The 21572-nt window shown below is 48.4% G+C and overlaps 1 protein-coding gene and 1 pseudogene across 2 annotated transcripts; one reads left to right on the forward strand and one right to left on the reverse strand.

The window, feature by feature from the left end:
* Positions 1 to 5969: 5969 nt before the first annotated feature.
* Positions 5970 to 6903, reverse strand: LOC147986354 (uncharacterized; annotated as a pseudogene).
* Positions 6904 to 9635: 2732 nt separating this feature from the next.
* Positions 9636 to 14068, forward strand: LOC125539355 (O-fucosyltransferase 6-like). Of its 2 annotated transcripts, none has more exons than XM_048702797.2 (11): positions 9636 to 10099; positions 10253 to 10312; positions 10407 to 10497; positions 10628 to 10707; positions 11587 to 11675; positions 11747 to 11930; positions 12032 to 12213; positions 12292 to 12394; positions 12475 to 12806; positions 12935 to 13496; positions 13803 to 14068. In XM_048702797.2, the coding sequence occupies exons 1-10, from the start codon at positions 9911 to 9913 to the stop codon at positions 13350 to 13352; spliced, it is 1728 nt and encodes a 575-aa protein (XP_048558754.1). In that variant the 5' UTR covers positions 9636 to 9910; the 3' UTR covers positions 13353 to 13496; positions 13803 to 14068. The 2 variants fall into 2 exon arrangements, with proteins under 2 accessions (XP_048558754.1, XP_048558755.1); XM_048702798.2 differs by having other exon boundaries at positions 10631 to 10707.
* Positions 14069 to 21572: the final 7504 nt, after the last annotated feature.

Genomic DNA, 21572 nt, shown 5'->3' on the forward strand with positions numbered 1-21572 from the left:
AATAAAACCAGACCTGACAAAAATGGCTTGTCCATTTTTCACCGTTCCAATATTGAAAGCATCGAAGAACAAATATTCCACATGAATTGCCGGTCCGTACAAAGAACGGTTCATAAGTTCGCATTTGAGGATAGATATTAAAACAATATGAAAGTATTTACTCACCCGTCTTCTTGTTGTGGTATGTTATACGTTTTGATAGGCCAGGTAGACACATCCGGATAATTCACAGCACCGCTCGCATTCACATCACGTATGTCATATCCAAGTTGTTTTCTCTGTTCATATATATGATAGCACGAAAAGAATTTAACATAGTTCAGTTACTAAATGATAGTTTCAATATGCTCATGTAAATTTATGCCGTACCAGCTCCTCAACTTTTTTCTGTAATTTCACTGTCAAGTTCGGGTCCCATCAAAGAATCAAGAACATGGAACTCTTCCTTCAGGCGATGCATGACAACCGAAACCCAATGGGTATTTCCCTTATTAAGAGGAATATAAATCTGCATCACAACAAAAATATGATGCAATCAACACATACGCGCTTATTATTTATATCCCATATATGCATACATTAAGGCAGTTGAACTTACCTTATCTTTTTTAAAATACTCATCGGTGCATCTATTCACGGGTCCATTCTTCTTCGCCACAACTTCGTTGTCATTTTTTCCTGGCTCGGTGTCCGGTCTAAATTCAAGTAACCAATTGACCAGCCAGGTCGGCATTATATGACAATCTGTCACCAACAACTCCCAATAGATACGACGAATAAGCATTGATAACCTGAAAATAATTTAAATGATGTATAACAATTCCAATTTGTATTGAATGCTAATAGAAAACACAACAATAACTTACATCACTGGTTATCCATTCATGGTCAAGAATCTTACAAGCCCTCTCTGCATTGAGACCTTCGCGCATGCCATCATTGAATATTTCCTTCTTTCTATGTTTTGCTGACCGCTCATAAGCACGAACAAACTTAACACTAGCTTTAATCACATCGTATTCATCTTGAAAGACTTCTTTCTCGAATAGTTCTGCAATATATGACGGTAATATGTTAATAAGTCAATGATAAGTAGTAAGTTCAGCTCGAAAACAATATGATTAAACTCACTTGCTTTTGCTGAACGTTTTGCACGCTTTGTAGGTATAACTCGAACATAAGGAGACTTTATAAGGTTTGACACCTTCCGCTTCCGTCTCCCTACACCCTCCTCCTGTACCTCATCTTCTCCAATACAATCTATGGATCCACGTGATGCGATTCCATCCGTTCCTAAAGATGTAACAGATTTCTCATCAGATACCTCAGGAACTTCGATAGGATCTTCTTTATCACTCTTGAAACTATCCCAATATTCAGGTGTGCAGTAATAAGGTGTCTTCTCTTCAGAATCATTAATATCATCTTCATCATCCTCTTGCACATTCTTTTTTCCCGGTGTGGTGAAATTGTCCACGTCAGGATTATATACAAATTCTTTACGAGGTTTCCCACCATAGTTTCTACTTTCACTATTTTCACCATACTCATTCTCTTCTTCTTTTTTAATATCACCGGCTTTGTAGAATACAATGCTTTTGTTCAATTTCTCTATGACCCTCTGTGATTAAAAATTAGTTGTAATTAAAACATAGTGAATGGCAAAATCAGAAAACTTGTACCTGTGTGCATAGCTCCGGCATATGAAGCATATCCTTATGAATGTGCTTCAGCTCAGTCAAAATCCGATCCATAATAGGGTTCTGGGTAGCTGAAGCCTCAGATGTACTCACGCCTGTTCTCCTTCCAGTAACGTTAGACTTTCTCGTACTGGATTTGTTGTTCTTTTCAGCCTGTTCCATTCTAATTTTGTTTAAGCGGTACTCTTCAGTAATGGTGTCATCGATCTACAACATAAAGAATCATAGAATCATATTTAATTAATAATTAATTGCAGACTTTAAATGGAAAAATATATATTTAACGTATTACCATTCCAACACCACGACCATATTGAAAGTCGCACTTGTCTCTTTTCTCCGCTGCCGATTCTTTCCAATTCCTCATCAACGGGCTCAACAACGCTAAAGGATCATACTGTGGACCGGTGCTTGGCTGCACCTTCTCCCAATATAGATACTGCAAAACAAACAAACAACCATTTAGCATGTGTTACACTATTATTACATAATACAACTATTCAATTTAAAAAATAAATCATACCAGGAGAAGTGCTAGGTTCCCACGTGGCCATTCCCTAACACGACCGGGCTGCAAGACCATACCAATCTCCGACAAACAAAACCGCAAAGTGAATGCGTTCCAGTTGAACTTTTTTATCTGCCTGACATCTTGCACTAGTGCATAATAATTCTTCGGAATGTACTCAGCAGACACTGGTGCAATTATAGTCCCTAATAGGACGAGAAACGCCATCCGAACAAATTCATTGTCCGCATTTTTATTTCTCGCAATCTTGTCAATAAGATCATCAATCAATATTTTATCATTCTTCTTGTTAACAAAACTAGTTGGAATTTTTTTATTGCTTTGCCTTGGTCCATACTCAAAAAACTAGAAACATCAACTCCTTCATTCTTGAAACCAAATATAGCGAACACATCATCAGGCCTCAGTGAAATCAACCCTTTTTTTCCGGCTGCCTCTTGCACCATGAATTTTTTACTACTAGGATTGTAACCTTGAATCATAAGCGCAAGCAAATTATCACGCATCTTGACCAAAGGTATTCGTAACATGCCCTCCATCTTCGTTTCGTAAAACGTAAATCGCTGACTTGATGTTAACTTATTAACAAGACTAACCCATTTTTCTACGGAACATGCAATCACAACATCGATGTCCATACTGCATATAATAATATCTATGTGACGTTGCATGCATCTAATGTGTTATATAATGTTGAAAATATTAAAAGAAATGCCTGCCCGACGGCGACTACAGCGGGCGACGGCGATCACAGCGGCTGACGGCGGCGTCTGACGGCGGGCGTTCACAACCGGTGCTGACGGCGGGTGGTGACGTCGGGCGTTGACGACCGGCGCTGACGGCGGCTGGTGACGTCAACTAGTGCGGGGTGACGACGGGTGTTGATGACCGGCGCTGACGGCGGGTGGTGACGTCGGCTAGTGCGGGGTGACGATGGGCGTTGACGGCGGCGCGACGCTGTCGGGCGGGGAACGACAGTGTAGGCAGCGGCGGGCGACGGGGATCAGATCGGGCGACGTGCGCGACGTGATTGGGTGACGTGCGCGTTTGTCGGGGATATTCCCTCAGATAGCGATGGCTCGTGCAGATATTTTGTCGCGTTCCGACGCTGTACGGATTTTTTTATGATTTTCCGCATCGAAAACCCCAAAAACACTGCCCGGACGTGACGCAATGTGCGTTCGTAGTCCGATTTCGTTCATCTCTGGCGTGCGGTCCCCGGGAGGGTCCCTACACACGCTGCCAAAAGTTGGGTGCATTCCGGCAAACCACACTGGCACTTGCTGTGCAACCCGGTGGTTTCGGTATGGGTGGAGGGGACCCTCGGTCGTACGTCTCTCCGTCACATCCGCCAAAGTCGCTCATTTTTTTCCACGGGCCACACTGACCATTGAGGGCACACACGCAAAAATTTGTCGCGTTCCGACGCTGTACGGATTTTCTATGATTTTGCCCGCCGAAAACCCCCAAAACACTGCCCGGACGTGACGCAACGTGCGTTCGTAGTCCGATTTCGTTCATCTCTGGCGTGCGGTTCCCGGGCGGGTCCCCACACACGCTGCCAAAAGTTGGGTGCATTCCGGCAAACCGCACTGGCACTTCCTGTGCAACCCGGTGGTTTCAGTATGGGTGGAGGGGACCCTCGGTCGTACGTCTCTCCATCGCATCCGCCAAAGTCGCTCATTTTTTTCCACGGGCCACAGTGACCATTGAGGGCACGCACGCCAAAATTTGTCGCGTTCCGACGCTGTACGGATTTTCTATGATTTTCCTCGCCGAAACCCCCCAAAACACTGCCCGGACGTGACGCAACGTGCGTTCGTAGTCCGATTTCGTTCATCTCTGGCGGGCGGTCCCCGGGCGGGTCCCCACACACGCTGCCAAAAGTTGGGTGCATTCCGGCAAACCAAACTGGCACTTGCTGTGCAACCCAGTGGTTTCGGTATGGGTGGAGGGGACCCTCGGTCGTACGTCTCTCCGTCGCATCCGCCAAAGTCGCTCATTTTTTTCTACGGGCCACAGTGACTATTGAGGGCACGCATGCCAAAATTTGTCGCGTTCCGACGCTGTACGGATTTTCTATGATTTTCCCCGCCGAAAACCCCCAAAACACTGCCCGGACGTGACGCAACGTGCGTTCGTAGTCCGATTTTGTTCATCTCTGGCGTGCGGTCCCCGGGCGGGTCCCCACACACGCTGCCAAAAGTTGGGTGCATTCCGGCAAACCGCACTGGCACTTGCTGTGCAACCCGGTGGTTTCGGTATGGGCGGAGGGGACCCTCGGTTGTACGTCTCTCCGTCGCATCCGCCAAAGTCGCTCATTTTTTTCCACGGGCCACAGTGACCATTGAGGGCACGCACGCCAAAATTTGTCGCGTTCCGACGCTGTACGGATTTTCTATGAGTTTCCCCGCCGAAAACCCCAAAAACACTGCCCGGACGTGACGCAACGTGCGTTCGTAGTCCGATTTCGTTCATCTCTGGCACGCGGTCCCCGGGCGGGTCCCCACACACACTGCCAGAAGTTGGGTGCATTCCGGCAAACCAAACTGGCACTTGCTGTGCAACCCGGTGGTTTCGGTATGGGTGGAGGGGACCCTCGGTCGTACGTCTCTCCGTCGCATCCGCCAAAGTCGCTCATTTTTTTCCACGTGCCACAGTGACCATTGAGGGCACGCACGCCAAAATTTGCCGCGTTCTGACGCTGTACGGATTTTCTATGATTTTCCCCGCTGAAAACCCCCAAAACACTGCCCGGACGTGACGCAACGTGCGTTCGTAGTCCGAATTCGTTCATCTCTGGCGTGTGGTCCCCGAGCGGGTCCCCCCACACGCTGCCAAAAGTTGGCTGCATTCCGGCAAACCGCATTGGCACTTGCTGTGCAACCCGGTGGTTTCGGTATGGGTGGAGGGGACCCTCGGTCGTACGTCTCTCCGTCGCATCCCCCAAAGTCGCTCATTTTTTTCCACAGGCCACAGTGACCATTGAGGGCACGCACGCCAAAATTCGTCGCATTCTGACGCTGTACGGATTTTCTATGATTTTCCCCGCCAAAAACCCCAAAAACACTGCCCGGACGTGACGCAACGTGTGTTCGTAGTCCGATTTCGTTCATCTCTGGCGTGCGGTCCCCGGGCGGGTCCCCACACACGCTGCCAAAAGTTGGGTGCATTCCGGCAAACCGCACTGGCACTTGCTGTGCAACCCAGTGGTTTCGGTGTGAAAATGTGTGTACCGAACACCTTTCTTTCCGTAACTTACAAACATGCCCAAATTTTTTTATCGCATTCTATCTACTTGAGAATCATGCGTGCCAATTTTATGTGCATTTTGGGTCTGTTTGCATTTTCTACGGTTTTTGGCTTCAATAGTCCTAAAACACTGTTTTTAATTCAAAATTATTTCATACTATTTTTTTTTTAAAAAAATTACAAATTCCTTCTTCTAATTTCGTTTTTTACTTTTTCCTTTGTTCCTCTCTTCATCTTTTTTTATATAATTTTTACTATTCTTTCAATTATACCGGTAAACTATTTAATTTTAATTTTTTTCAGGTCACTTTTATTTTATAAAATGATTCACTTTTTGTCCATAATATTTCATACTAATTTTCATTCCAACATAACAATAAATGATAGTTCATTCAACATAACGACGGTTCATTTTACATTAAAACATAAAAAACTTAATTAAACCGGACTTAAGTAAACTTAATTAAACATAACGACTAAATCCTAATCTACTCGTCGTCGTCGGAGTTGCCGAGGTCCACGATCTCCCCCCGTCGCCGTCGCCGTCGCCGTCGTCGCTGCTCTTGCCGCCGTCGTTCCAGTAGCCACCGTCGCCCTCCTCCGGAGCCACCTACGGCTGCACCGCTTCAATGGCCGCCGCCGCATCCAGTGCGGCCTGCATCTCGGCGGCCTCTGCTGCCATCGCCGCGTCGAGTGCGTCCTGCAGCTCGGCGGCCTCTCTCGCCTCCGCGGCCGCCGCTTCTGCCTGCGACGCCCGCAGTGCGATGAGATAGCCGGGGCAGTCGTCGGGGTCGCCGTCCTCGCGCAGTGCCAACTGCTCCGGCGGGATGTCGACGACGGGAGGGGAGGCGGGCCGGGCGATGGCGGGAACCGGACGACGGGACGAGCTCGGAGACGGTGCGGCCGCCGGCGCGGGGCGGAAGACGAGCCGCGCGCGGCAGACGCCGAACCGCCCGGGCCCGACGACGAGCCGCCCGTCCGCAACTCCCGACGAGCCTGCGCGATGACGGCCCAGAAGTTCTTGCCCTTCCAGAATCTCGCGCGGCCGACGATGTTCCACCGGCCGCCCTCGTGTTGGCGGAGCTCGTCCGGCGTCGCGCCGGGCCCCCTCGTCGGGTACCCGTCGGCGGTGATGTGGAACGCGCGAGGCAGACGGCAGCCCGACGGCACCATCATCCCGAGACAGATGAGCTCGTCTGTCTCCGGCGTGCCCAGGCTCGTCGTCCACGAGCTACCGCCGCCATCGGACGCCATGGATGCCGCCGGGAAAGGGAGCTCGTCGGTGGGTGGGGTGAGCGGGTCGAGGCACGCCGAGTGGAGTGGGGGAGGCAGACGGGGCGACGAGCGGCGTTTTAAAGGCAGGCGTCGGTGGGTGGGGGAGGGCGTCCGGTAGGTGACCGACGCCCGGCTTAACGCCGGCATTAATGGCGCATCGGGCCGACGGCCACGTCGGGAACCGCCCTTGACCGTCGCTTAGAAGGCACGCAACCGCCCGTCCACACACGTCGTGTCGTGTTATTTTTGTTTTTTTTTCGTCCAGTCGACGCCACGTCGTCACGAGTACGTCGCTCGACAGGTCACGCCGTTTTTTTTCTCCACGTCGCCACAAATACGTCGCTCGACAGGTCGCGTCGTTTTTTTTCTTTGGTCGTCCTCGTACGTACGCGGACGGACGCGTGTACGGGTAGTCGGCGTAGAGCCCCGTCGCACGGGTACAGCCCCGTCGCGCGGGGCGGCGGCTTTTTATGTGCTGGAACGATCCTACCCTTTTTAATGAAGGGGTACGGTGCGATTTCAGCCGTTGTTGTGTTTAGGGGGTTATATCGAAGAAGAAGTGTTTCATGAAAGCCATTAGCCCCTCTTTAGGTGATGCCCTGGCTTGTTTAGCCGTAGACACCTATAAAAGATAAAATCATGGGGATAGCTTAGACTCGGAGCATATATTCTACTGAAACGAATAATCAACTGCTTTTCTGGTACCGTTCTGCTCCCAAAGTTGTATGCTGCTCCTAGATTTCTTGGTTGCTTCATCCAGAAGAAGAAGAAAACAGCGAGTTAGTGACATGACAAGCGGGGTGTCACGCGCAACTCTAACTGAAACAGTCCATGAGCAGCCGCGGTTCTAATCCAGTACAGTTTTAGCAACGGATGCATTTACACGACACATAACTAAACAAACAAATACCACCATCTACTTCCTCCGTTTCTAAATATGATTCTTTTTTAGAGATTCCAACAACTGACTACATACGGAGCAAAGCGAGTGAATCTGCACTCTAAAATATGTCCACATACATCCGTATGTGTAGTCCATTTGAAATGTCTAAAAAAATTATATTTTTAAGGGAACAGACAAATGCCATTGCTATATTAGCAAAAGCTACAGAGACTTTGTCCAAGCCAATTATTGGTCTGTATAGTGTACTCAAGGGGAAACACAAAGCAAAACCTCATGAGCTGATGGGCTGGGACCGGTGGTGGGTGATGGGGACTTTTCTTCTAATCCACCCATCGACGCATGATTTTGTTGCTGCGTCCAGTTTGTTATTAGGGGTACGTGGCCCCACCGTATGCGCCACCCCCGCCCCACTTGGGTGCAACAAACATTTTCTTCTGTCCAAATCACATGCAGGCCGTCTAAACCGACTTTTACCCATCCGGGGTTTATTCTCGCCCGGAGTTAAAATAAGGCCCAAAAGAGAGGGAGTAGTTGATGCAAGACAGCTGGAATATCTTTCGATTAAATTTGTTACTAACAGAATGCGTTTCAACGCAGCAATCACCGGAGTTCAGTAGGCCTTTCACCTTGCATTCGGTACGTAGACCCGGTAGAGGTGTATTCTTCTAGAGCAGGCTGTTTTGCAGCACTGAAAACCTGCAGCGAATCCCAACAACTTGCCTTACTCAAAAAAAAAAAAAACCAAACAACTCGCCGTCTTTTCCTTTTTTTTTGTTCTTTAATTTGTACCAAGAAAATTACCCCTACTTACTAGTAGTACTAATACTTTTTTATAGTAATCCAGTACAGAGCCAAAGTGCAAAAAAAGAGAGGGTAAAACATTCGGAAACAATTTCTCTATTTCGAAGTTCCATTTTCATCCTGTTTTGGTTATATAGTGCATGGAAGGGCGGTCATCGGTCATGGTCCGTGCATGTCGAACTTGACCGCAGTCTTTTTCCCCGAGCGCAGCACGCCGTCTGCATGCCAGATGAACAAAGAGTCCGGCTCGGCATACGGCCGGAAAGGCGGGCCCGCTGGGACGGGATCGGTCGTGGCCGGTCGCTTGTTGGCCGCTAGGATCGTCGAAAGCGGTACAGCCAAGGCAACCATCACGTGGACTGCTCCTGCATGTGCGACGTCGCCCCTCTCCCTCACCACCAACCATCCATCCTTTTTTTTTATGCGACACGAATTAATTAATTAATTATATTAATCAATTAACTAACAAAAAGAAAGCTGGCTACGTGCACGCTTCATCACGTCGTGCGGCGCACCATGGTTAACGCTCCCATTGGGCGGGCGGTCTGCTGCTCTTGGAAAAAAAGAGAGGAAAGAAACAAAAAAAATAAATCAGGGCAACGGCACGTGTGATCTCTCGTTTGAATCGGATCGTAAATGAAGCACCTTATTACTAGCATGAATACCCTAGCAGCAAATTGCAATGAATTAGCACCAGACGGGTGGACTGCGCATTCAATGAGGCCTGTAATTATTTGGGATTCGTTCGCGGGGGCGCCGTCCTCGCTGGAGGGTACTGTACCACCCCCGTCCCCGTATATACAACGGTTTAATCTCTCTCTCTCTAATCTAATCTGGCCATCATGCGGCGTTTCTCCGGATGCCACTCTCAGCTTCCCTCAAATTACTGTAGGAGACACGCATCGGCTCTGATCCCACGCGATTTCTTTTTCTCCATAACGATTTTTTTTGTTGAATCTGCTTTACATAAGTAGATTTTTTTGAGGGTAATGCTTTGCATTGGATTAGATTAGTGTGTACTATATAATCGGAACGGCCGAACGGAATTAAAAGCGGTTAGTGTGCGGGGATTCGCTCTGATCCTCCATTTTTTTACTGACCCACTGGTGTTGTTTATTTATTTGCTTGTAGCCCCCTCTCTTTGGCGATATATATGATTGATCTCCCGGTAGCCGCCCCGCTAGTAGTCTAGGAGGAGGAGGCAGTCGCTTCTCCTGCCGTCTCATCGTTTTCTACTGCCTGCTCTCTCGCCAAATGTTGCCACCCAACTAACGAAACAAAAGCCTGGACCTCCGTCCGCCTCCGGCCCCGGCCGCTTCCCATCTCTGCCGCCACCACCAAAACCCGCACGCTCGATCACGAGGCCCAGCAGGACCGGAGCGGGAAGGGAACAAGGCGTGCGCGCGTCGTACGTGCGCGCGCGCGTGAGTGGAGGAGGAGGGGCGCCGCATGGGGTCGAGGCGGCGGCGCGGGCAGCACCACGGCCGCTGGGTGGTGCCCTCGGTGGCGCCGGCCGCGGCGGCGTTCACGGCGGCCGGCCTGCTGCTCGTCGTCGTCGCGTTCCACTGCTTCCTCTCGCCGCCGCTCGGGGGTGGCGGCGGCGGCGGCGGCGTCCGGCGCCCCAACCCGCCGTTCCTGGTACGCTTTCCCCTCCTAACAAAAGGCGCGACTTTGCGGCGACGGGGGTCGCCGTCGGCCCATGCAATGCTCTCCGATTTTCGCTCGCTTCCTGCCTTAATGCCGATTCTGTTTGCTGTTTTTCCTCTCCCCCCCTTTTGTTTCGCGGAGCAGTTGAACAAACCGGCCGAGTTGCGCAGGAATCTCGTCGGCACCGTCGATTTCACCGTTCCGGTGAGTGGATAACCCCGCGCTCTGCCTCACCGTTTCTTGCGCTTAAACCCGGTGAAATCGAGCGGCCAATTCGCCTGATTAATTTGTTCTTCAGAGTGGCGGGAGCAGGCTGGGGGAGGAGCTCTGGACGTCGAAGACGGCGCACCACTTCGTTGGCTGCAGCGACGCCACCAAGGAGTTCGCCGGTGCGCACGCCTGTTGCTTGCAGCAATTTCGTTCCCTTCCGTATACGGATTGTTTTGCTTCACAAGATTAGCATTGCCATTGCTCGTGTTCGTGTCTCACTGCTCGCTAACAGTAAAGTTTCCCCTTCAGCAGATGCCAAGGCTGTCACCGAGTCGAATCGCTATCTGATGATCGCCACCAGCGGGGGCCTGAACCAGCAGCGAACAGGGGTGAGTACGAACGAACGTGCTGCCATGCTAGTTGCTGGCTTGTCCCATCGAATTATTGTCTTTTTGCTTGGTCCAACAGTGTGAATATATTGCAGTTGAATTACATCGTAATTTCCATGTATACATAGCCTACCTGAATTACTGTGTTAGTGGTCTAATGTCAGTCTAGGTTTCGCAATGATGAGACTCTTGGGCTTGGCCATGTGCTAATAGTACAATAATGTCAGTTTTCTTCAGTTGTAAGCATCTATGATATAGCCCTGGTCAATTCAATTTACTCCAACAACTTGTTGACGCCTTTGGCTGCATCCCTGCATTTCCGTCTTTTCTTGGTATGCTCCAACTACTTTTGGAAGCGCTGCATGACTGCACCACTGTATTTATTCCTTTCTTGTTAGTATTAGCTGTCATATACAACTACCCTATACCGTAGGAAACGTGTACCTGAATACTTACTTGCCAATTCTGATCTTGAGCTTTAATAAAAAAAAATTCTGATCTTGAGTAATCTGAACAACTTCCAGTTTGATATCATAGTGTGTGTTTCTTTGACCTATGAGTCATCAATCTGGACAACTTCCAGTTCGAGATCATAGCGTGTGTTTCTTGACCTATGAGTATGAGTTATCAATCTGAACAACTTTCGGTTCGAGGTCATAGCGTGTGTTTCTTGACCAATCAGTATGAGTTATCACTGTGAGCGGGTATCCAGATAATCAATTCTTTGTTTGTGCTCAGACTCGTGTCTTCTTGCTATACAGAGTGATGAAACTCTAATGTTCCAACATCAGAAGTTTGTCATGATAATATTCCCCATTTTTAGATAAGTGATGAAATTCAATAAATGACACAAAAACGCTTCTGCTTATCTGTTTCCAGATCATAGATGCTGTTGTTGCAGCGCGCATTCTGAATGCAACACTTGTCATTCCAAAGCTTGATCAGGCATCTTTCTGGAATGACGCAAGGTAACAATCTTTACCCTCTTTTGGTTGTTCTGGCAAAGCACCATGTGCTAATTCGGTGTTCTGTATCACAGTGATTTTGGGGAGATATTTGATGCTGACTCATTCATATCCTCGCTCGCAAATGATGTAAAGATCATACGACAAGTACCTGATATAAATGGGAAAACACCATTTCCATATAAGATGCGTGTACCTAGGAAGTGTACTCCAAAATGCTATGAGAACCGAGTACTACCTGCCCTTTTAAAGAAACATGTAAGCATTACGGATTGTCAACATGACACATTTCTTATGTTCAGAACTTCAGGCTGAAAATGCTCAATTCTGACATGTTTCTTGCATTTCTGCTCATGCAGGTTGTTCAACTAACAAAATTTGACTACCGGGTTTCCAACAGGTTGGAGACTGATCTTCAAAAGCTGAGGTGTAGAGTCAATTATCATGCACTAAAGTTCACAGATCCAATTCTCGAAATGGGCCGATTGCTTGTCCAAAGAATGAGAGCCAAAAGTGGACGCTTCATTGCTCTTCACCTAAGGTAATACTTCTTTCAAATAAATTTTGTGTTGGCTATGCAGTACAAGCGAATTTTCTTCACCCACTTAACCTATGACAGATTTGAGCCTGACATGCTGGCCTTCTCGGGATGCTACTTTGGGGGTGGCGAAATTGAGAGAAGGGAACTAGGTGCAATACGTAAGAGGTGGAATACACTGCATGTAAGAGACCATTCTTCATTCATGGTTATTAATGTATGGCCCTTTCAGTTTTTTACAGTTACACTCAAACTTATGTGCAGGAAAGCAACCCTGACAGAGAGCGCCGGCATGGCAAATGTCCTCTAACACCTGAAGAAGTTGGCTTCATGCTCAGGGCATTGGGTTTTGGGAAGGATGTCCACCTATATGTTGCGTCGGGGGATGTATATGGAGGAGAGGAGACATTAGCACCTCTGAAAGCGCTCTTCCCAAACTTCCACTCGAAGGAGACTCTATCAAGCAAGGAGGAGCTGGCACCTTTCTTGCCATTCTCGTCTCGCATGGCCGCCCTTGATTATGTAGTGTGTGATGGCAGCGATGTTTTCGTGACAAATAACAATGGCAACATGGCAAGAATGTTGGCTGGTCGAAGGTAATCTCTTTTGTGCAGTTCTACAATAATTTGAATAGCAGTAGATTTTTTACAATATGAATTGTTGCCTGCATATTCAAATACCCTGTAAATGTAAGTAGATTGATTGAAATAAATGCTGATTTCAGGAGATACTTTGGGCACAAGAGGACCATACGACCCAATTCTAAGAAGCTCTCTTCACTCTTCCTTAATCGAACCAGCATGAGCTGGGACACATTTGCATCCAAAGTTCAGATGTACCAAAAGGGGTTTATGGGTGAGCCAAATGAGATTAAACCAGGAAAAGGTGAATTTCACGAGCACCCTATGGACTGCATTTGTGCAAGGACAAAGAGAAGAACTGGGCATAGTAAGCCGAACCTAAGCAATCGTGCTGGTGAAGCTCCCGGGAATCATACCAGTGATGCAGAGTTTGACTGGAGCGATTTGGACTATGGAGAGAATACACCCTTGGGAGGGGATTCATCAAATGAGACTGATCCAGACTACGGCCGTATTGCTGGACCAGACATTCCTGAATTGGAGGACATACTCTCAGACTAAAATTGATAGCTATTATAATAGGTTTAGTCACTTAGAAGGGAAAGGTGGTGAAGTTTTTTGTGTACAGAAGCTACTGCAGAATTTATCTTCTCCTGTGTTTTTTGCATGGAGAAATCAGGAAGAGCTTCTTACAGAAGAAGACAGGTAAATACAAAATACTTGACTTGCGTAAATGATACAAAATACTTGACGGAGGGAGTACATTGCCTTTATACACTGAATACCTCAAAGATGAAACTTATGCACCTGCATGATCTTCACGTTTGATTCTGGCAATACAAATTATATTTTAATAGTAGTCTCAGCAATATTTGACATGAAATATGCATTTGATATGCGGTTAAATTTTGTTAAAAATACATGTCGAACCTAACCGGAAACATGACTTCTGTTTGTGTATTTCTAACTTGACTTCAGCAATCTGATACTCCACATGTTCTGTCAATGCAGAAGCAGGCAATCAGTATGAGCAAGACAAATGTACAGCATTTGACTGGTCTGCATCGAATGCTGATTGGCAAATTAGAAGAACTTTTTTGCTTGGTTTTGCATTAATATATTTTAGATTGAACAGTAAATAGGCGCTAGCCCCTTTTCCCTTTTCTTTATAGTTTGATGTAATGTGACAGTGAGTTCAAAATTTTGGTCTGCCGTGAAATCTGTACATAACTTAGAACATGAAGAGGAGAAAGAAAGAATGAAAATTTTACCCAGCACACCTGTACGTGTCAGCATCGTTGGATAGTTCGGAGCCGCTCCTTTTCGGGAAATCAATATTTTTATCGCGTTCAGCTCTTATTTTTTAATTGTTATATTCCAGTCTCCTGAACGCTCATTAGTAGGATATATTAAAATATACTGCCAAAGTATCCTAATATTTTGGGGACTGCTACGCGTCGGCTGGCGGATCCTTTTAAAAGATTCGCCGCTGCGCGAGCCGTCTGATTCGGCACAATCTAGATTGAATATTTTACTCTACTTTGCAACAGAGACCTTGTTGCGGAAACATTTTGTCACAAAAAATGGGTGTTGTAACATAAATTGTGTTGCATATTTTTTTTGCAACAAAGATCTTGTTGCGAAGTTTTTATATTATTTTTGCAACAGAGGTCTTGTTATAGAAAACATTTGTGGCAAAGGTTGTGTTGTAGATTTTATTTTTTGCAACAAAGATAATGTTGCAGACATTTTTTTACAACAGATATTATGTTACAGAATTATTTTTGCAACAGATATTATGTTACAGAAATTTTTAGTCCACATCGTCGCACCGTCGTGGTGCCACTGCAACATTCCCTATGTTTCAGAAACATGAAGGATGTTGCAAAATTCTAATACATACAGTGGGTGCGTTGGCTTCCGAGGACGGCGGATGCGAGGCGTAGAATCTATACGTACACGTGGACTGTTTGATCAAAAGTAATCCAACGGCTCCGCGCACGGCAGATGCGAGAGCACGATCCGCTGGTTGAAAGGTAACGTATTTCTAATATTTTTCTCTTAGAATTGACAACTGTAGGCAAAACCCCAGCACTGAAACTTTATTAAAAGAAAGATAGAAAGCCATTTGGTAGACATTGTCAAAAATCTTGGCGTTTCTCTACATCCAAGATGTTCCAGGCAGTCACATTGAAGGGCGGGGTAGAATTTAAACAATAATAACTCATCTTGTTTATCTCTTAGCAAAATTAGATGTTTCGTTTGACGCCTCCAAACAACCACACCCGAAGGTATCCTTTGTCACCATCCCCGACCAAACTCGAGCAAGACTTTCGCCCGGAGAGCCGAACACCTATCTCAAGGGCAATGTCGTGGACACACCACACCAGATCAGAGCCAACAGACGCCATGTGTTGCACCACATAGATCCTTTCGGTGCACAACCCGCAGCACCCTGAAGGCCTGCCCAGACCGACACCACCGCAACCCACCATCCCGTAAGGGAGCCACCCTGCAAACTGCTGCAAACCAGTCGCTAACCGAGCCTCCTCCGGGCCTCCTAGAGAACCAGATCTGGCCAGAAAGACCCACCACAGCCCATTGCTCGAGCTAAATGTCGTTGATCGGGGTGAAGCCGCCGAGGCAGTGCATTCCCAGCAGCCCATGCGACGGCAGGGGAGGAGGGGTGGAGACAGGGTGGTGTACGATGGCGGCTAGGCTTGTGCCCGAGTCACCACGTGGAGTGACACGGGCGTTTTTTGTTAGGCTACCTCGTCCAACCTTCTGATCTTTCCCGCCACCACCTTTTGGTTAGTGGTTTCTTGATACTACCATGTACAGTTCAGGTCAGGTTCGCTATGATAAGAGTGAGCCTAGCAGTGGTAGAACTATAAAGGAAAAGTTGGGTGTGCCAGCCAAAGGAGAGAACAATTTGTTTTGAATTCTAAACCATACTCCCGGTGATTGATTTTAAGATTATTCATAGTGCTACAATCTACAACTTGTATAAAAATGGTGCTCACTGACAAACGAGAATTTATGGAAAAAGAAAATATCTATGAGGTTGTGCCTATGTAGTAGTGTTCGTTTTGCGTGGATCGCCACTCGGCTATCATCGGCTCGTTGCTGCTAACCGCCGTCGTGGCATGGGGACGGGTCGCCTCTCTCCTCAACACAATTTGACATTGCTACTCGCTGGGTGCAGCCGGTAGAGCAGCAACTTGACTAAGAGAAAATTACATACTTTAGTCCTATCACGTGGCCCCACCATGTGGTCAGGCGGATGGCTGCATGCTCCACCCAAGTGGGGGACCACAGGCCCCCATTCCACCACCTCTCGGCATATATATTTTTATTCCGCTTCGAAAACCCTAAATATAGATGATTTTTTTCTGCCACCACGCCTCTCTATTCCATGGTGACCCAATCCGGAGGCCTTTTCCACTACTCCGTCGAAGGGGGAAATCATCACGGTGGCCATCTCCATCAACTTGAAGGTCACCATGATCGTCCGTGAGTAGTTTCCTTTGGACTATGTGTCCATAGCAGTAGCTAAATGGTCTTCTCTCCCTTTCTTGTCAATACAAAGATAACATTAGCTGCCTACATGATTGTGATCCATCAGACATAATCTATTGGTGTGTTATTGCGGTGTGATGAATTGCCACTTTATGATCTAACCATGAATTCTTTTGAGATCAATTTGGTTTCTTTGTTGCATAATTCTTATTCATATATGCTCTCTGATATATTTTTCTTTATTTGGCCAAGTTTGATTAGTGATCTCCAAGAGGGAGTTGTGTATGATAGTTGGGTTCAATCCTTCAAGTAATCTACCACAACAACATAAAGTGGAAAAGGCTTGTATTGTGTTGTTGCCACTAGGGATAAAACAATGATTGCGGAATTGTCCTTTGAACGTGGGGTAAATACGATATATCATCTATTTCATGTAATCATACTTAATGCAATACTCAGTTTTATTTAATACTTTAAGATGCATGCTAGACAATGGTCTTGGGTGGAGTATCAACTATAGATGCAGTTGGATAACGGTCTATAGATGTTTGGACATGAGGCTCTGATATGTCTTCATCGTATCTACTTTTCCAAACACTTTTGCTCTTATTTTGGACTCTAATTTGCATGATATGAATGAAACTAACCTGGACTGACGCTATTTTCAGAAGTACTACCATAGTGTTGTTTTTTGTGCAAAAATAAAAGTTCTCAAAAATGGAAGAAACTTTTTGGAGATTTTTATGGAATATATAAAAAATACTGGAGCGAAGATCCACCGGAGGGGGCCACCAGTTTCCCACAAGGCAACAGGGCGCGACCACCCCCTGGGCGCACCCTATTACCTTGTGGGGCCCACGTGGCTCTACTGACCCTAATCTCAAGTCTATAAATACCGTTGTCGGTGTCAAAACCGGCGGATCTCGGGTAGGGGGTCCCGAACTATGCGTCTAAGGCGGATGGTAACAAGAGACAGGGGACACGATGTTTTACCCAGGTTTGGGCCCTCTTGATGGAGGTAAAACCCTACGTCCTGCTTGATTTATTCTTGATGATATGAGTATTACAAGAGTTGATCTACCACGAGATCGGAGAGGCTAAACCCTAGAAGCTAGCCTATGGTATGATTGTATGTTGTCCTACGGACTAAAACCCTCCGGTTTATATAGACACCGGAAGGGGCTAGGGTTACACAAGGTCGGTTACAAAGGAGGAGATATACACATCCGTATTGCCTAGCTTGCCTTCCACGCCAAGTAGAGTCCCATCCGGACACGGGACGAAGTCTTCAATCTCGTATCTTCATAGTCCAACAGTCCGGCTGTCCGGAGACCCCCTAATCCAGGACTCCCTCAGTAGCCCCTGAACCAGGCTTCAATGACGATGAGTCCGGCGCGCAGTGTTGTCTTCGACATTGCAAGGCGGGTTCCTCCTCCGAATACACCACGGAAGAATTTGAATACAAGGATAGTGTCCGACCCTGCAAAATAAGTTCCACATACCACCGTAGAGAGAATAATATTATCACAAATCTAATCTGCTGACACGTTTGGGCAGCATGACATCACGCCACGGCCCGGTAATTATTTGAACCGTTTTCCTTTAACCAGCCCCCACACATAACGCGAGGCGGTTTCTTGACACGTCTTGTCAAAGCAGAGATCGTGTTCCCCTTATTACGAGATTCTCATCAATACGAACGTGGGTAACCCAACCACGCCATCAATTACGACGCTTGGGGGATAAGCGAGTTTTACCAGGCTAGTGGGGGCGCATAGTTTAGTCCGCCCTTATAAAGGGATAAGATCTCACCTTTTTGTACCCACGCCTTCTTCCTCCTTGCTCATCCATTCTCGCGCACTCGAGCTCCAGCGCCCAAGTCCGCATCCTCCTCCTCAACTCTCTCCAAACATGTCCGGAGTGGGAGGCAAGTGAATGGCCTCCTCCGTCACGGAGGGGCACATTAAAAAGCTACGTGGAGCCGGATACTTAGCCGCGGATACCGCGCACCGGCTGCCAGCCGCAGGGCAGATCGTCCCTACCCCGGAACCTCACGAAAGGGTGGTTTTCCTCCCCCATTTCGTCCGCGGATTGGGGTTTCCCCTCCATCCATTCGTCCGCAGCCTCATGTTCTACTACGGGCTGGACTTTCATGATCTGGCCCCGAATTTCATCCTCAACATCTCGGCGTTCATCGTCGTGTGCGAGGCTTTCCTCCGCATCCGGCCCCACTTCGGCCTATGGCTGAAGACCTTCAATATCAAGCCGAAGGTTGTAGGCGGCCAACAAGCGAAATGCGGCGGAGCCATGGTGGGCAAAATGCCCAACGTTGCATGGCTCGAGGGCTCCTTCATGGAGACCGTAAAGGGGTGGCAATCGGGGTGGTTCTACATCACCGAGCCGCACGACACCAACTGGGTGGCGGCCCCCGAGTTTCGATCCGGAATCCCCATGCGGCTCACTTCCTGGAAGGAGAAGGGCCTGTCCTGGGGTTCATCGATGGAGCTGGATGGACTCCAGAAGTGTATCCGGAACATGACAAGCAAGAAACTTAAGCTTGTCAACATAGTCCAGGTCATGCTCTTCCGCCGGATCCTCCCGTGTCAATAACGGGATTTCAACTTATGGGAGTTCGACCCGACCCGACACCAGACTCTAAGCGAGCTCTTCAACACGACGCATAAAGACGTCTGGAGGGTGCTGTTCAAGGGAGCCAAGGTCCCTCCTTCTCTTATCGAGGACCGCGGGCTAAGCGCGAAGCATTCTGCAATCCGGTAAGTTCTGTACATCTGATAGGGTGTTTATTTCCCATAGCTTAACCATGTGCGGGGTCTGAGCTCCCATGCCATTGACAGGACTGGGTGGAGACATCGGAGCAGATCAACTGTCCGGCCCCTCTGCCTGAAGACCCTGCGGACGCTCTCCTGACAGAGATGTGGACTCCGGCTCCTTATGAGGTGCCGGATAAGACCAAGAAGAAGGCCAAGGGAACCCGAAAGAGTTCCCGGCGCCAGGTGGTATCGGGCTCATCGTCCGATAACTCCGAGACGCACTCCTCCCACAAAAACGAGGAGAAGAAAGATGGAGACTCTCCCCCTCCAGCCAGGGGAGACAAGAAAAGGAAGGCCGCCCCAACCGGGAAGGCCGAAGGGTCCAAGAAGGGAAGGACTCTCCTTCCGGACTGTTCCACCACGGCAAAGACGAGTGGCTGCTCAGGGCCAAGCCCCTGACGAAGTCGTAAGTATTCGGATACCAGAGTAACTCATAGCATACCTTTGTCACACTGCTTCTCCTAACGTCGAATATGATTATGCAGTCCGCCCCAAGCCCGTATCGATGTATCATCGTCGGACGGTTCCTTGGACTCATCGGACATGAATAGTGATACACTTCCAACCGCCACCTCTCCTTGCCCTACGGACAATGCCGAGGTACTGTCTCAGGGGGCACCGAGCCGGGGGGAGACAGTCCCGAAGGCGCCTCAAGGCGACCTCCCGGACTCCAGGAGCAAAGGGAGCAAGGCTCCCGGGGGCTCCAAGTTCGGCTCTCAGCCGAACATCGCGCCGGAACCTACAGTGGTTCCGGACTCGGGCAGGCGGCCCCCTTCCAAAAGGGGCAAGATGCCCGTGTCGGTGACCTCTGTCCATCCAGAGGCACCGGACAACCTGCTGGGAGCGCTTCGCGGCGCTTTCATCGACGAAGAGCACCGCACTATTATGAGTGCAGTGATCTAACAGGCTTTGAGGTAAGTATTTAAAATATAGGAAAAATATTACCGCATAGATAGTAGCCCCTGATGCTCTGTTTGGTGTTCACAAAGAAAAGCCAAATAGAGGATCAAATAATATATGCAGGAGTCTAATATAAGTATGTATGTATGCGCATGCAGGCTTCGCTGCTGACCTCTGCCGCACTGACTGCGGAGGTCGCCGCACTGAAGCAGGACCTCGAGGGGTCCGGGAAAGAGCTCGGCCTTGCCAAGAGGCAGCTCGAGGAGAACAAAGGTAAGTAATACCTTGTCTATATATAAAATAAAAATGTGGTTGCGAAATGACAGGATCATCGTGAATGTGCCAGGGGCCACGACCGAAGTGGCGACCCTGAAGCAAGCGCTGTCCGAGGCCGAAAACAAAGCGGCCAAGGAGCGCACCGAGCAGGAAAGGCAAGAGGCACGGGTGGGCGAGGTGCAGCAAGAGCTCCAGGCTCTTGTGACGAAGCACGAGGCTTTGGAGCTTGACTCGAAGACGCGAGAGTCTGTGCTTGCCGCGGCCCTCAAGAGCGCAAAGAATGCCAAGGCTGAAGCCCAAAAGGCCCTCCAGGAGATCGAGGCGATGAGGAAGATAGCTGCAGGTAAGGCATTCAATATGCAAAGCAAGCATGTGAAAGTAAATTACTTGTTAATTACCCGAGTCCGGGGCTCTCCAGGAGCATTCGCAGATTTGCCCCGCAGTGTGTCAGATGCCGCGAAATTTTACCAGGCCGAGGAGGGAAGCTCGACAGAGAAGCTGTTCTGGTCTCAGTATACTAGGACCGAACACCCGATGCCTATGAGCGACTAGCTAAAGCAACTGGTCGAGCTGCACAAGGCGGCCGAACAGGCCATGAAGGGCTTTATAATCCGGATGTGGCCTGGCGACTCCCTTCCCAACAGCTACTTCGGCCTGGTGAGGCGGCTTGTGGATGCCTGCCCACAGCTGGAAGTCATCAAGCGGTCTGTCTGCATCGAAGGTGCACGCCGGGCCTTTGCCCGTGCGAAGGTGCACTGGGCCAAGATGGACGCTGAGAAGCTGGTGAAGGAGGGGACGCCGCAGGGCAAGGAGCATCGCCACCCCGAAATGTATTATGAGGGTGTCCTGAAGGGTGCCCGTCTTGTGGCGGACGAGTGTGCAAAAGATGTAATTTTTGAATGAACTTGCTCACGTGATCCTGTATTATGAAAACTTGTTCATATGCGTTATGCAACGCTTGTTTGAATTTAAAGTATTACCTTCTGTGCGGCTGTTTATCAAATCTGAGAGATGGCCAGTTGTCGGCTTCTGCCCCCGTGCCACGAGTGCTGGGGTGTTCGGGATAAACCTGAGCACTCCTTTTCCCATTGTTGGGTCCTTCGAGGGAGGTGCTCATCACAACGAACAAGGCAACTGGACTATAATGCTTTATCACTCTCACTTAGCCTAGAATTCTACAATTTTAAATTTTGGTGAAGCCCCTAGTATTCGGAAGGCCGAATTCGGGGCGCTATACATGCCTTAAGCCGGACAA

This window comes from Triticum urartu, chromosome 2A (genome assembly GCF_056163025.1).
Source record: "Triticum urartu cultivar PI428250 chromosome 2A, HENAU_Tu73, whole genome shotgun sequence".
NCBI classification, from domain to species: domain Eukaryota; kingdom Viridiplantae; phylum Streptophyta; class Magnoliopsida; order Poales; family Poaceae; genus Triticum; species Triticum urartu.